The sequence below is a fragment of the Chinchilla lanigera genome, unplaced genomic scaffold (genome assembly GCF_000276665.1).
Source record: "Chinchilla lanigera isolate Chin_1 unplaced genomic scaffold, ChiLan1.0 scaffold00050, whole genome shotgun sequence".
Taxonomy (NCBI): Eukaryota; Metazoa; Chordata; class Mammalia; order Rodentia; family Chinchillidae; genus Chinchilla; species Chinchilla lanigera.
Genome location: NW_004955451.1, coordinates 17,256,123 through 17,267,120, shown reverse-complemented (window position 1 = coordinate 17,267,120; position 10,998 = coordinate 17,256,123). Strand labels below are relative to the sequence as shown.

Here is a 10,998-nt window from a genome sequence, read left to right as displayed (position 1 = left end):
GTGGTGGCACACGCCTGTAATCCCAGCACCCGGGAGGCTGAGGCAGGAGGATCATTGTGAGTTCAAGACCAGCCTGGGCTACAAAGTGAGCTCAAGGTCAGCCTGAGCTGCATAGTGAGACCCTGTCTCAAAAAGACAAAAAAAAAAAAAAGTGAAAACTGAAAAAGGGCTGGGGATACGGTTCAGTGTGAAGGGCCAGTGGGGCCGGGGATTACTTTCCTGGCATGATGACACAGGCCAGTCATCCCAGCTACTTGGGAAGCTGAGGCAGGAGAATCAAAGGTTGAAGGACAGCCTGTGCAACTTAATGAGATCCTGTCTCAAAAAATAAAACAGCCGGGGCTGCAGCTGGGCCTTAGAGCACTTGCGCCTGCGTAGGAGGCTCTGGGTTCACCCCCATGCTACAAAATAAGTAAGCAGCAGAAAGGGTTGGGTTGGCGGAGATGAGCCATAGCACGACCACTTGCCAGGCACAGGGCCCAGGGGTCACCCCAGCTGCCGGAAGGGAGCTGGTTCCAGGAAGACGCCAGTCCCCCGCTAGTCTGCAGAGGAGCAGGCGGTGGGCAGGGTGGCGCCGCCCAGGGTGCAGCACGGCCCGAGCTGCCCGCTTCCCCGCCCGGCTGGTGCCTACCCTGCTCTGCCGACCAGGCCAGCTGATTGCTCACGGTCTCTACGATCATGTTGGCGGCCTCCTCATCCTGGAACAGCGCCTGCACCTGCTGCAGGTCGCCCGCGAACAGGGCGCTGTGCACGGCGGGGTCGCGGCAGCGGCGGTGGGGCTTGGCGAGCTGCACCCGGGCCTCGGCAGGGTCCCTGTGGCTACGGCAGCGTCGGGCCACCGCTCGCCGCCGGTCCTCCCACTCCAGCCACTCACGCTGCAGGCGGAGGCTGCGCAGGGCGGAGGTCGTGAAGGGGAAGCTCTGCCCAGCCATGGCCCCGGTGCGGGGTGAGCTGTCCTGCGCCCACCAGCCCGGCCTGGAGCCGCCCGGGCCCTCCCAGGAGCCACAGAGCAGCTGAAGCTATAAATAGCCCGGCTGCTGGGTAGGCAGCGCGGCGGGGCTGTGACCCGGCAGGGAGGAGGCCGCACAGGGAGCTGGCCCTGCGACCCGCACGTGGGGGACAGGGGAGGTGTTGGCGCACACTGAGGCGACAGTCCCATCTTCACCTGGGGCCGCACAGGAGGGCAGCACAGCGTGCATGACCCAGCACCCGCCTGAGCTGGGCCCTCGTCTCCGCCTCCAGGCCAAGAGCTTCAGGCTGCTAAGGTCACCGTCCGTGTCCTCAGGCCAGGCCCAGGGCCCCAGCCCTGCACCAGCCGCAAAGGACCCTGCCCAGCGCTGCCCAGCACAAGAGGCCGCGACCCCCATCGTGGCCTCCTGCCTGGCCACCTCTGCCACCTCCCAGGCTCGCCGTCCCCAGGACTTGGGATTGCAGATGCACGTCCCCAGGTCCACCTCAGAGGTCAGCTGCTGGGGACAGATGTCCCTCAGCAACCCCAGGGTCCCTGCCAGGCAAACATTCATCTGCCACCTGCAGGCAGCAGCTGCCAGGTTCTGCCAGCCCTGCCCTCCTGCCAGGTGGGCTCTGGGGGACAGCAGGTGGCAGACTGAGCACAAGGCCTGCGGGCAGCTACGGGGCAGGCCTAGGGTCAGCGTCTGCAGGGAGAGGGCGACCAAGCCGTGCCCACGGCAGCTGCGGGGAAGCTGAGGCAGGGTGGCTGTGAGCCACCCCAGGAGCTGCCCACTGCCTCCACTTGCCCAGGCGCAGGGGAGCAAGCCAGGCTGGTGACTGAATGCTCGGGCGTCCACACCCCATGCTTGTGGCTGCCCAGCACCGCCGAGTCACCAGTGAAGGAACACGGGTCACAGCCCGAGGTCAAAAGCACACCCCTGGTCCACACTGATGCCAGCGGGGCGGGCAGAGGGAGACCTCTCGGAGTCCTGGGCAGGCGGGCTTCTTCTCAGCGGGCAGCAGGGCCGGAGAGAGCCTGGGCACCCGGCCGGGGGCAGGACACCCTGCCTGCACCTTCCCCGAGCCCTGCCAGGCAGGTCCTGCCCTGCCGAGGGAACGTGAAGGTCATGTTGCCCTGGTCCTGGTACTCGGCCCACGGCACTGCCCGGGGGACAGCGACGAGTGTGCTGCGGGTGTCAGGCCTGGGGTGCGAGCTGGGTGTGCAGCACCAGGCCCCGTGTGACCCTGATGGCAATGCTGTTCCTGAACCCTCGAAACAAGCGACAGAGACAGCGGGCGCTGTGCTGTGCCTGCTGAGGACACACAGAGCTTTATTCCAGGACTGGACCTGGGCAGGCTGTGGCCTGGGTCACCCTCTGTGCTGCAGGCCCGGGAAGGAAGGGACAAGGACACAGGCCCCAGCCTCTCGTGTCCCTGGGGAAGGAGGCTGGGGGTGGCACCGTCCCGCAGGTAGGTGAGGGCGGTGCCAGGGCAAGGACAGGGCAGGGCCAGGCTCGGCCAAGGCTGGGACGCCAGTGCCAGGAAGCTGAGGCCCCCGTGCAGGCTCCAAGAAGATGGGTGTGGAGCCGGGGTGCAGGGGACCCCATCCCGGCCGCTGGCTGCCGCCTCTGGCTGGGCCTCGCCGGTGCCGCTCAGGCTTGGGCACAGGCTGCTGCTCACGGTAGCCCTGCGTCAGCCTGGCCCGAGCCGCCGCCGCCACTGAACAAGTCCTCGGGCAGCTCGCTCAGGAGCCCGTCCAGGTCGTCTGTGGGGACAGGGAGGGGCAGCACTACAGCAGCCGGTGGCACAGGGCTGTGGCTCCATGACTGACCCGGGCTGCCTCGCTCCCGCCTCTCCCAGGAGCAAGGGGACCTCCTTGTCCTTCCACTCAGAGCCACAGGCCCAGTGGGGGACACAGGGCCCCTGGGGAGACCGGAAGCCATCAGAAGTATCCAGGGTCAGCTGGTGGCAGGGACAACGGCACCCAAAAAGGACCCGTAGTCAACAGCAGCACTGAAGGTGGGAGCTGAGGCAGGAGGGTTGCCGCAACCCCGAGGCCGCCTGGGCTGCACAGCGAGAGCTGCTCTCCAACCAGAAACCAAGGAGCGGCAGTGCCGACCCTCGTGGCCTGGGGGAGGCACACAGCTTCCAACAGCATCTCCCCCAAGGCGGGGTGCGCGTGCTCAGGCTCCCCCCGAGGCCACAGCTTCCTCCACTCCCTGAGGAGCCCCACTTCCCGGGGGATCAGGGAGCCCCAGAGTCTGCCACTGTCTAAGCTGCACCTCGGGGCTGAGCTCCGGGTCAGGGTCCAGCAGCAGCTGCCAGGCGGAAGAGCTGGCCTGGGGAGAGGCTGTGTGGGCACTCGCCTATCATCTGGCACTCAGGAGGCTGAGGCAGGACAGCAAAGCTGAGCCCAGCCTGGATGACCCGGCAGGATCTACCTCAAAGCTGGGACACAGTGTGGGGCCAAGGCTCTGGGTGCCGCTGCCAGTACCAGGAGGAAGAAAGGATCGGGACTGTGCCGTGTGGGTGACGCTTGGAAGGGCCGGCAGCCAGTGGGACGGGCCCCCCTCGGGTCCTCACCAGCATCCGGACCTTCCTCCTCAGGGGCCACATCTGCCTGGCGTCTTCCCCGGGGACTTCCTGGGCCCTGGGGACAAAGGACTGGGTACCGAGAGGAACAGGACAGGAGAGGGGTGGCCAAGCCAGGTCAGAACGGCCAGTCCTGCGCTGGTCGCCTCGGAGCGCCCCCGGCCAGGGTGGCGAGACTTAGCGAGACTCTCATCAGAACAAAAGGATATAAAGAGGGCTGGGGATGCAGCTCAGTGTGAAAGCCCTGGCTTCAGCCCACAGTGCCAACCGCCTCCCAAAAAAGAAGAGAGAGAGCCAGGTGCAGTGGCACACGCCTGTGATCCCAGCACTCAGGAGGCTGAGGCAGGAGGATCGTTGCAAGTTCAAGACCAGCCTGAGCTACAAAGTGAGCTCAAAGCCAGTGTGAACTGCATAGGGAGACCCTGTCTCAAAAAGAAAAAAAAGAAAAAAGATCCTTCCTGGACTGAGTGGTTGGAGGACGAGGTGTACGGGCAGCTTAGTGCCGTCCCCGTCACCAGGTCAGACACGCTCACCCTGTGGACAACACGGCAGCAGCAGGGGGTGGGCTCAGCCCGCGTCACAGCAGAGCGGGACGAGACCCTCTGCCAGGCAGAGCAGGGGCACAGCCCGGATGTCCCCGCCTCCCAGGGCCAGGTCCCCTTCCTGCCAGCAGAGGCGAGGGCCCCCGTGTCCCCGCACTGCCACCCAGGGCGCGCCTGATCCGGGTCACCCTCTGCCACCTCGCCTCCCTCCCCTCGGTCACTCTCAAGGCCTGGGCTGTGCCCTCCTGCGGCTGGGCACCAGGACAGGACGGGCGAGGCCCTCCGCCCCTCACCTGGGGGACGGGCTGCGGGGGGCCGAGGAGGCCCTGGCCCCCGGAGTCCGGGCTGTAGACGTGGACCAAGTTGCTGGGTGTCACGTTGAGGTAGTGGTTCCGGGGGGACGGGGAGAACACCCCGACCTGCAGGCGGGCACAGAGCAGCGTCTGCAGGGTGACGGGGGACCAGCCTGTGTCGTGCCCCGCCCCGCCCCCTGCCAGGGTTCTGGGAGCCCTGAGGCTCGCTGCGGCACAGGTGGGGCGGCCGCGGGGGCGTGCCTGCCGCAGCAGCAGCACAGCGCCTGGCCTCAGCGCGCCCCGCCGCGCCTCCAGCAGCGCCCGGTGCACCGTGCCCTGCATCTCCCCTGCAACATCACGCGCCCGTCAGCCCCGGCCGTGGGTGCTGCGCAGGGGCGGCTGCGCCGCGGCTTCACCGGCGTGGGGGCCTCACCCGTGGGGTCTCTGAGCACCACGCTGGCGTCCACGGTGCTGCGCGTCAGGGACTTGACCAGCACGGCCATGGTGGGCACCTTGTTCCCGGGGAGCTGCTTCAGGGCTGCCTGTAGGGCACGACTGCCACTGTGGGCCCGGAGCAGGGACAGTGCCAGGCGCCCGCCGCTGCCTCCTTAGCGACAGGGAGTCTGGCACCCTGGCACGGAGGCCGAGGCCCAGGCATGGCATGGCCCGTGGACTTGGGCTGCCCCCTGGACCAGTGGGGCAGGGCATGCGGGGACTCACCTTCCGCAGCACCATGGCCACGCTGCACGTGTGCAGGAAGCAGGCGGGGTCGCCCTCGTCCAGGCCCAGGGCCGCCTTCATGGCCAGCCAGGGCCCACGCCCAAAGTCCTCCTCCGCCAGGGCCTGGGAGCTGGTGACGGTGGCCTGGCCCCAAGTGGAAGGGACAGCGTGACTGGCTGTCCCTGGGCCGGGCGGAGGGCAGAGGAGGGTGTGTCCAGGAGCGCAGTGGCCTCGGGGCTGGGGACGCTGGGCGGGCCTGTGGCCACAGCCCCTTCCCCGCTGTGGCAGCAGCAGTGGTGCTGCGCCCGACCCACCTGCACTCTCCCGCCCCTTGGGCCGGTGCCCCAATACACTCATGGGTCCCATCCACTGTAGCTCTGACCACTGGCTGATGACCGCGAGCAGAGGAGGGAATCTGTGCTGCCCCCCCCACAGGGCCCCGCTGAGCCGGGGTGAGGACAGCCTTCCGTCCCAGGAAGCCAACAGGAAGGGTCTCGGATAGCATCTCAATCCTTTGTGTTTGAGGCAGGGTCTTGCTGTGTAGTCCAGGCTGGCCTTGAACTCACTATGTAGCCCAGGCTGGCCTCGAACTCCTTGCGATCCTCCTGCCTCAGCCTCCTGAGTGCTGGGATCACAGGTGTGGATCACCACACCTTGTCTGAGATCTCCTAGTGCACACTGCCCTCCTCCTGCAAGAGCAGCCACACCTGTGCCCATTTCCTGCTTGGCTGGCACTAACACCGCTGCCCCCGGGCACCCAGTGGCACAGGCCTAGCAGTGTCATAGTGGTCCCAGCTCTCGGAAGGTCCAGAATGCCATCGCCCAGGGCTGCCCTGGACACCAAGTCACCTCCACGCGGAGCTTGGCCAGCGCGCCGTGGGCCGGAGTCTGCGGCGTGGAAACCACGATCTCTTCTGGGTTCTTTCCGCCATGCTGTGGGGAGGGGGCGCTCAGGAAAGTCCAGAGACCAGGGCACCCGGCAGCTTGGGATCGGGGGACATCGGAGGACGTGCGGGAGCCGGGCTGCACAGCAGCACCCAGCAGAGGCCCGTGCCCGGCTGAGGGCCACACTGGCTCAGCAACGGACACCTGTGCGGGCTGGGGCGGGGCAGGCAGCACCACAGCTCAGCTGAGGTGCCCTTCAGAAGGCAGAAGGAGCCGGGCACATGGCGCACGCCTGTCACCCCAGCTCTCCGGAGGCTGAGGCAGGAGGATCGAAAGTTCAAAGCACATGGGGAAACTGAGCCATTCCGTGAGACCCAGTCTCAAAATAAAAAGTACGAAGGGTCCGGGGCCGTAGCTCAGTGGAAAGGCCCTGGGCTCCGTCCCCACGACTGCCAAAAATAAGGAAAAGCCAAGGTGAAAGCCCCCACTGCCACGGCCCAGCGTCCTCTGCTGGAGCCCAACCCTCCATGCTGTGCTCTCTGTCCTCCCGGGCAGCGCACCCCCTCACCCGCCCGGGGTCCGGGCAGAGTGGCCTGGGCCAGCCCTGCTCATGCGGCGCCCTGTGCCAACCCTGGCTCGCACCTGCTCTGGCTGTGCTGGCTCCGGGCCGGGGCCGTCAACCCCTCAGCAGGCGGGAATGAGGCGCCCTTGACACGCAGGTGCCAGGCGCTGCTCAGGGTCTTCACGCCCACTGCCTGCCCAGGTTTTAAGCTAATTTCCTTCCGCCCTTCCTCCCTCCGTCTTACAGGGCTGGGGTTGAGCTGACCCCGAAGGACTGTGGGGCTGGGAGTTTCTGGGCTTCTTCCACAGCTCCAGAGCCTGCCCTGCCTGTCCTGGCCCTGGAAGGCCCTGTCACCCCGAGCCGCCTTACCTGTGGCAGGAGCCCGGCCGGGCCGGGGAAGCGGCGTGTGCGGGTGTAGGCCGGGGTGCGGGTGGCGGCGGTGACCAGCTGCAGCAGGTGGTTGGTGACGACGGGCGTCTGCAGGGAGAAGTGCGGCCCTCTTGGGGTGCCGACAGGCGAGGCTGCAGGGGCCCTGGGTGCCGGGGGCAGCCGAGGAGAGGCTGCCCGGCCAGTCCCAGGGGTGGCAGGGGCACAGGCGCCGGGAGCCTGGAGTCCAGCAGGGCGAGGTTTACTGCCTGCACACGCGAGGGGAGGGGGCAGGGGGCTGCCGTGGCAGGGGCCCCCCGAGGAGGTGCCAAGTGGCCGGGGAAGCTGCCCTGGTGGGGTGGCACCTGCCCAGGTGGCACCAGGTCTCAGGAGTGGCCGTGGTGTCCTTTGGGGCCCAGTGGGCGCTGGGGGATCCTGGAGGGGTAGGGCAGCCACAGGGCGCGAGGTCAGCTCACTCAGGTCCAAGACCCGGGCCCTTTTAGCTGGGGCGGGGCCCCTGGCACCAGCCCCCAGGCCCAGCTCCAGGCTGGCCAGGACCTCATCCAGATCATCCTTGGCCAGCGCCCCCCAGGTCCCCTCTGTCCTCTGGCTGCCCATCCAGTTGCTGGAAGTTAGGTGCGGCCTTGGGGGGTCCCTGATGGCACGGGGCACGTCGGGGGCAGCAGGGCAAAGTCTCAAGGCGGGTGGGCATTGTGCCGCCAAAGCAGCCGAGGGGTGCAGGGCTGGTGGGCTTGGGCTCGGTGCCTGCAGGCTGGGGGACACAGGTTGCAGGTGCCCTGCCGGCCCAGGCGGTGCCCCAGCAAGCTGATTCTCGGCATCCTCCACGGCAGACAAGAAGTCCTGAGAGAGAGAGGGGTGGCCTCTGAGTCCGGAAACTGGTGTAGTGACCCCGGCCCACCACTTGGGTGTGCCCACAGGTGCAGGCCAGCAAGGGGCAGGCATGCAGCCCGACTCGGCCTCCCACCTCTGAGCCTGACTCTCCACCAGGTCCCATTAGAAATGCTCTAAGTTTTCTGGGGTTTTTTTTGTTGTTTTTTTAATTTTTGAGGCAGGGTCTCACTACATAGCCCTGCCTGGCCTGGAACTCAGAGCGGATCTTCCTGCCTCAGCCTTGAGTGCTGAGATCACAGGGGTGTGACACCACACCCACTCTATCAGAAACACCCTAAGGCCAAGGCACCAGTAGCTTCTCCTTCAGTGGGAGCTGGAAGAGCAAAGGTCCGGGGATACCAAGGTGTCCACGGGTCACCGAGGCCGCACCCCACCTCATGCCGACGCCCTTCCGTAGACCCCACCAGCGATGTGCCAAAAGCCTGGGAAACCCTAAAGTGAAACGTAGCTCTCTGAGCTGCATCAGGCGTGGTTGGGGAGACAAGGTGACACTGGCCCTGCTGCCTGTGCCTTCGGGAGGGAGCCATCCTGCTGCACGGGTTCAGTACTCTTGAGGAGCAGGGCTGCAGAAGAAGTGAACCCCATGAAGGAGGTCAAGGGCCACCTCTCGAGAGCCCCTGGAGGACGTGTGTCCAGGCCTCGGGAGGGGCAGGGCCAGCTGGCCACGACCGCAGAACAGAACCTTGAAGATCAAGCTGGACTTGGGAATGCCCTGTCTTTGTAGCACTTGGGAGGCTGAGGCAGGAGGATCACTGTGAGTTTGAGCCCAGGCTCGGCCACAATAGCCAGACCATCTCAAAAAAAATCTTTGTGGAAATGGACAGCAGCCCTGCATGACAGCAGAAAGAGGCCACTCTGCACAGGGGTTGCCCATCCCGCCTCGTCCTGCTGCGGCCCCAGCGGGCACCATCTCCATTCCCACGAGCGGTGACGCGCAGCAGCCCCACATGGTGACCTCACAGAACCAGGGCCTGTCCCCCTCACTCCGGCCACCCACTGCCTCCCGCCCCAGCCCTCCGAGTCCCAGGGGAGGCAGAGGGGATACGGCCACCTCCCCACGGTGCAGAAACAGCCAGAAGGTCAGACAATCCGGCACGCACTCTGGCTCCTCAGCCTGGTCAGTGCCCCTTGGGAACACCCCTGCCAGCCCAGAAATCCTTTTCTGTTTGTTTTCTGAGTGTCACTGTGTAGTTCAGGCTGGCCTTGATCTCACTGGGGTCCTCCTGCCTCAGCCTCCCCAGTGCTGGGATGACAGGCGTGCATCACCATGCCTGGGTTCAGGAATTCTGATAAAACTGGCAGGCGGCCGTGAACATCCCTCCTCGAGTGGAAGACACAGGGGAAGGCTGAGCGTGGGCCATGACCCCACGCCGCAGGCTGTGGGCCACCCAGGAACGTGCTGCCCAGGCTGTCCTGGTCTCTCAGGTCAGCAAATGCAATCACTGCCCGGCTCAGCCCAGGACAGGGCCCTTGCCACGTGACGTGTGACAGGCGCCTCACAGCTCAGGACTGGGCCGTGTCTGGCGCGGCTCAGCAGCCTGTGCCATGCACTGCTCTTGAGAGGAGGCTTACTTTAAGGTTCTGAGCCTTCCCCAGCTGCTCAGAGAGAGGAAGGATCCACACCAACCAGCAGAGGCTGGGCAGGCGCACCCCAGGGCCCAGCCTGGCTCTGCCCTGACACCTCAGCCCCGGCCAGCCCCCAGCGTCCCCTCACCTCGTCCTCGAAATCCTCGTCCACAGAGAACAGGGTCCAGGGGCCGCACGCCTCCGAGGGAACAGCGGGTGGGGCTGACGAGTCTCGGCCGCAGGGGGCGCCAGGCCCGCTCTCCAGCCTGGGGCCAGCAGGCTCTGGGCGGTGCTGGTGCTGAGGAGGGGCAGGGCGGAGACAGATCCCGTAAAAGACTTGAAAGTCTTTCTGATTTTATCCAGATTTTTAATTTAAGCACCACTTTAACCACTTTACAGGTAACAGGAGACCCAGACAGAAAGAAAAGGTTTAAAAAGAGAAAGAACAGCCAGGCCTGGCGCCAACCGCTTTTTTTTTTTTTTGGTTTTTTTCCGGTACCGGGAATTGAACTCACGACCTTGAGCGCGCCAACCGCCTTAATCCCAGCACCGGGAGGAAGAGGCAGGAGGATCCCCACACATAGCCTGGGCGCACGGTGAGCTCCAGGCCATCCCGGACTACATAGCCAGACCTTGTTTTTACTACAGAATTTGACCTTTCAGGCATGAAACCGTCACACAGGCATCTTTACACAGTCGCAACCACTCGTTTGGGGGTTTTGTGGCGCTTTCTTCTGCTGTTGCTACTTTGACGTTTCTCTCTTTTGGCACGTTTCATCTTGAAGGTATACAAGTCTTTTTCTTGTTTCGGTTTTTTGAGACAGGGTCTGGCTACCTAGCCTAGGAAGCCTGGACCTCGCGGCGACCCTCCTGCCTCGGCCTCCCGCGGGCAGGCGTCCCTCCCCCAAGCCCCGACCCCAAACCCGGGCCGCCGCCCCGTCCAGGCCGCCTGCCGCCGTTCCGGGGCGAGCCAGGACCGGCGAGGAAACTGAGGCCGGCGGGCGGGGAGGGCGCTCCGAGGTGTCGGTCCTGGCCCCCCGCCCCTCCAGCGGGGCGCGCGTTACCATGGAGACGCGGGCCCGGTCCACCTCGCTAGCCGCGCGGGTTCGAAGTCGCCGCCGCCGGAGGCTCCGCCCCTTAAAGGCGCAGGCCGCTTTGTCGCCCTCCGACTTCCGGTCTGGCTTAAAGGGGAGGCGCGTGCGCGCTCGGTCGCCCTCCAGCGTTCGCTCGAGTGCAGCCCAACAGACCCCAGGCGCCCGCCCGACGCGGGCCCGGTCGCTGGAAGCAGAGCCCGCTCCGCCTCGGGACCAGGCGGCTGTCGCAGTCCCCACCCTGCCCGCTGATCCTGCGGCTCTCGCTAGCCTCGCAGGCGAGATCTCCCGGAGACCGGGCGGCCCCAACCCTCAGGGCCGCCACACCCGAGCACCCCGCAGCGCCGGTCTGGCTCAGCACGTCTTTTTTTTTTTTTTTTTTCTTTTTGAGAGAGGGTCTCGCTGTGCTCAAGGCTGACCTTGAGCTCACTTTGTAGCCCAGGCTGGCCTCGAACTCGCAATGAACCTCCTGCCTCAGCCTCCCGAGTGCCGCCGCGATTACAGGCGTGCCTAGTGTG

At 65.8% G+C, this 10,998-nt stretch overlaps 2 protein-coding genes across 4 annotated transcripts in view; both read right to left on the bottom strand.

The window, feature by feature from the left end:
• Asb16 (ankyrin repeat and SOCS box containing 16) overlaps positions 1–1,217 on the bottom strand; it is a gene marked incomplete in the record, with an annotated part of 7,386 nt that extends 6,169 nt beyond the window's left edge. The window contains 1 exon segment of the mRNA XM_013519058.1: positions 632–1,217. Coding sequence (XP_013374512.1) covers positions 632–932 — 301 coding nt within the window.
• A 1,031-nt stretch (positions 1,218–2,248) lies between these two features.
• Positions 2,249–10,528, bottom strand: LOC102009341 (chromosome unknown open reading frame, human C17orf53). Of its 3 annotated transcripts, none has more exons than XM_005394519.1 (10): positions 10,454–10,528; positions 9,538–9,687; positions 6,915–7,772; positions 5,948–6,031; positions 5,099–5,242; positions 4,812–4,920; positions 4,640–4,725; positions 4,379–4,504; positions 3,535–3,601; positions 2,249–2,716 (listed from the first exon to the last, which is right to left on the bottom strand). In XM_005394519.1, exons 1-10 carry the CDS (start codon positions 10,454–10,456, stop codon positions 2,628–2,630), a joined length of 1,716 nt encoding a protein of 571 aa, XP_005394576.1. In that variant the 5' UTR covers positions 10,457–10,528; the 3' UTR covers positions 2,249–2,627. The 3 variants fall into 3 exon arrangements, with proteins under 3 accessions (XP_005394576.1, XP_005394577.1, XP_013374507.1); XM_005394520.1 differs by having other exon boundaries at positions 2,628–2,716; positions 4,812–4,939; XM_013519053.1 differs by having other exon boundaries at positions 2,628–2,716; positions 5,974–6,031.
• Between the last annotated feature and the right edge of the window lie 470 nt (positions 10,529–10,998).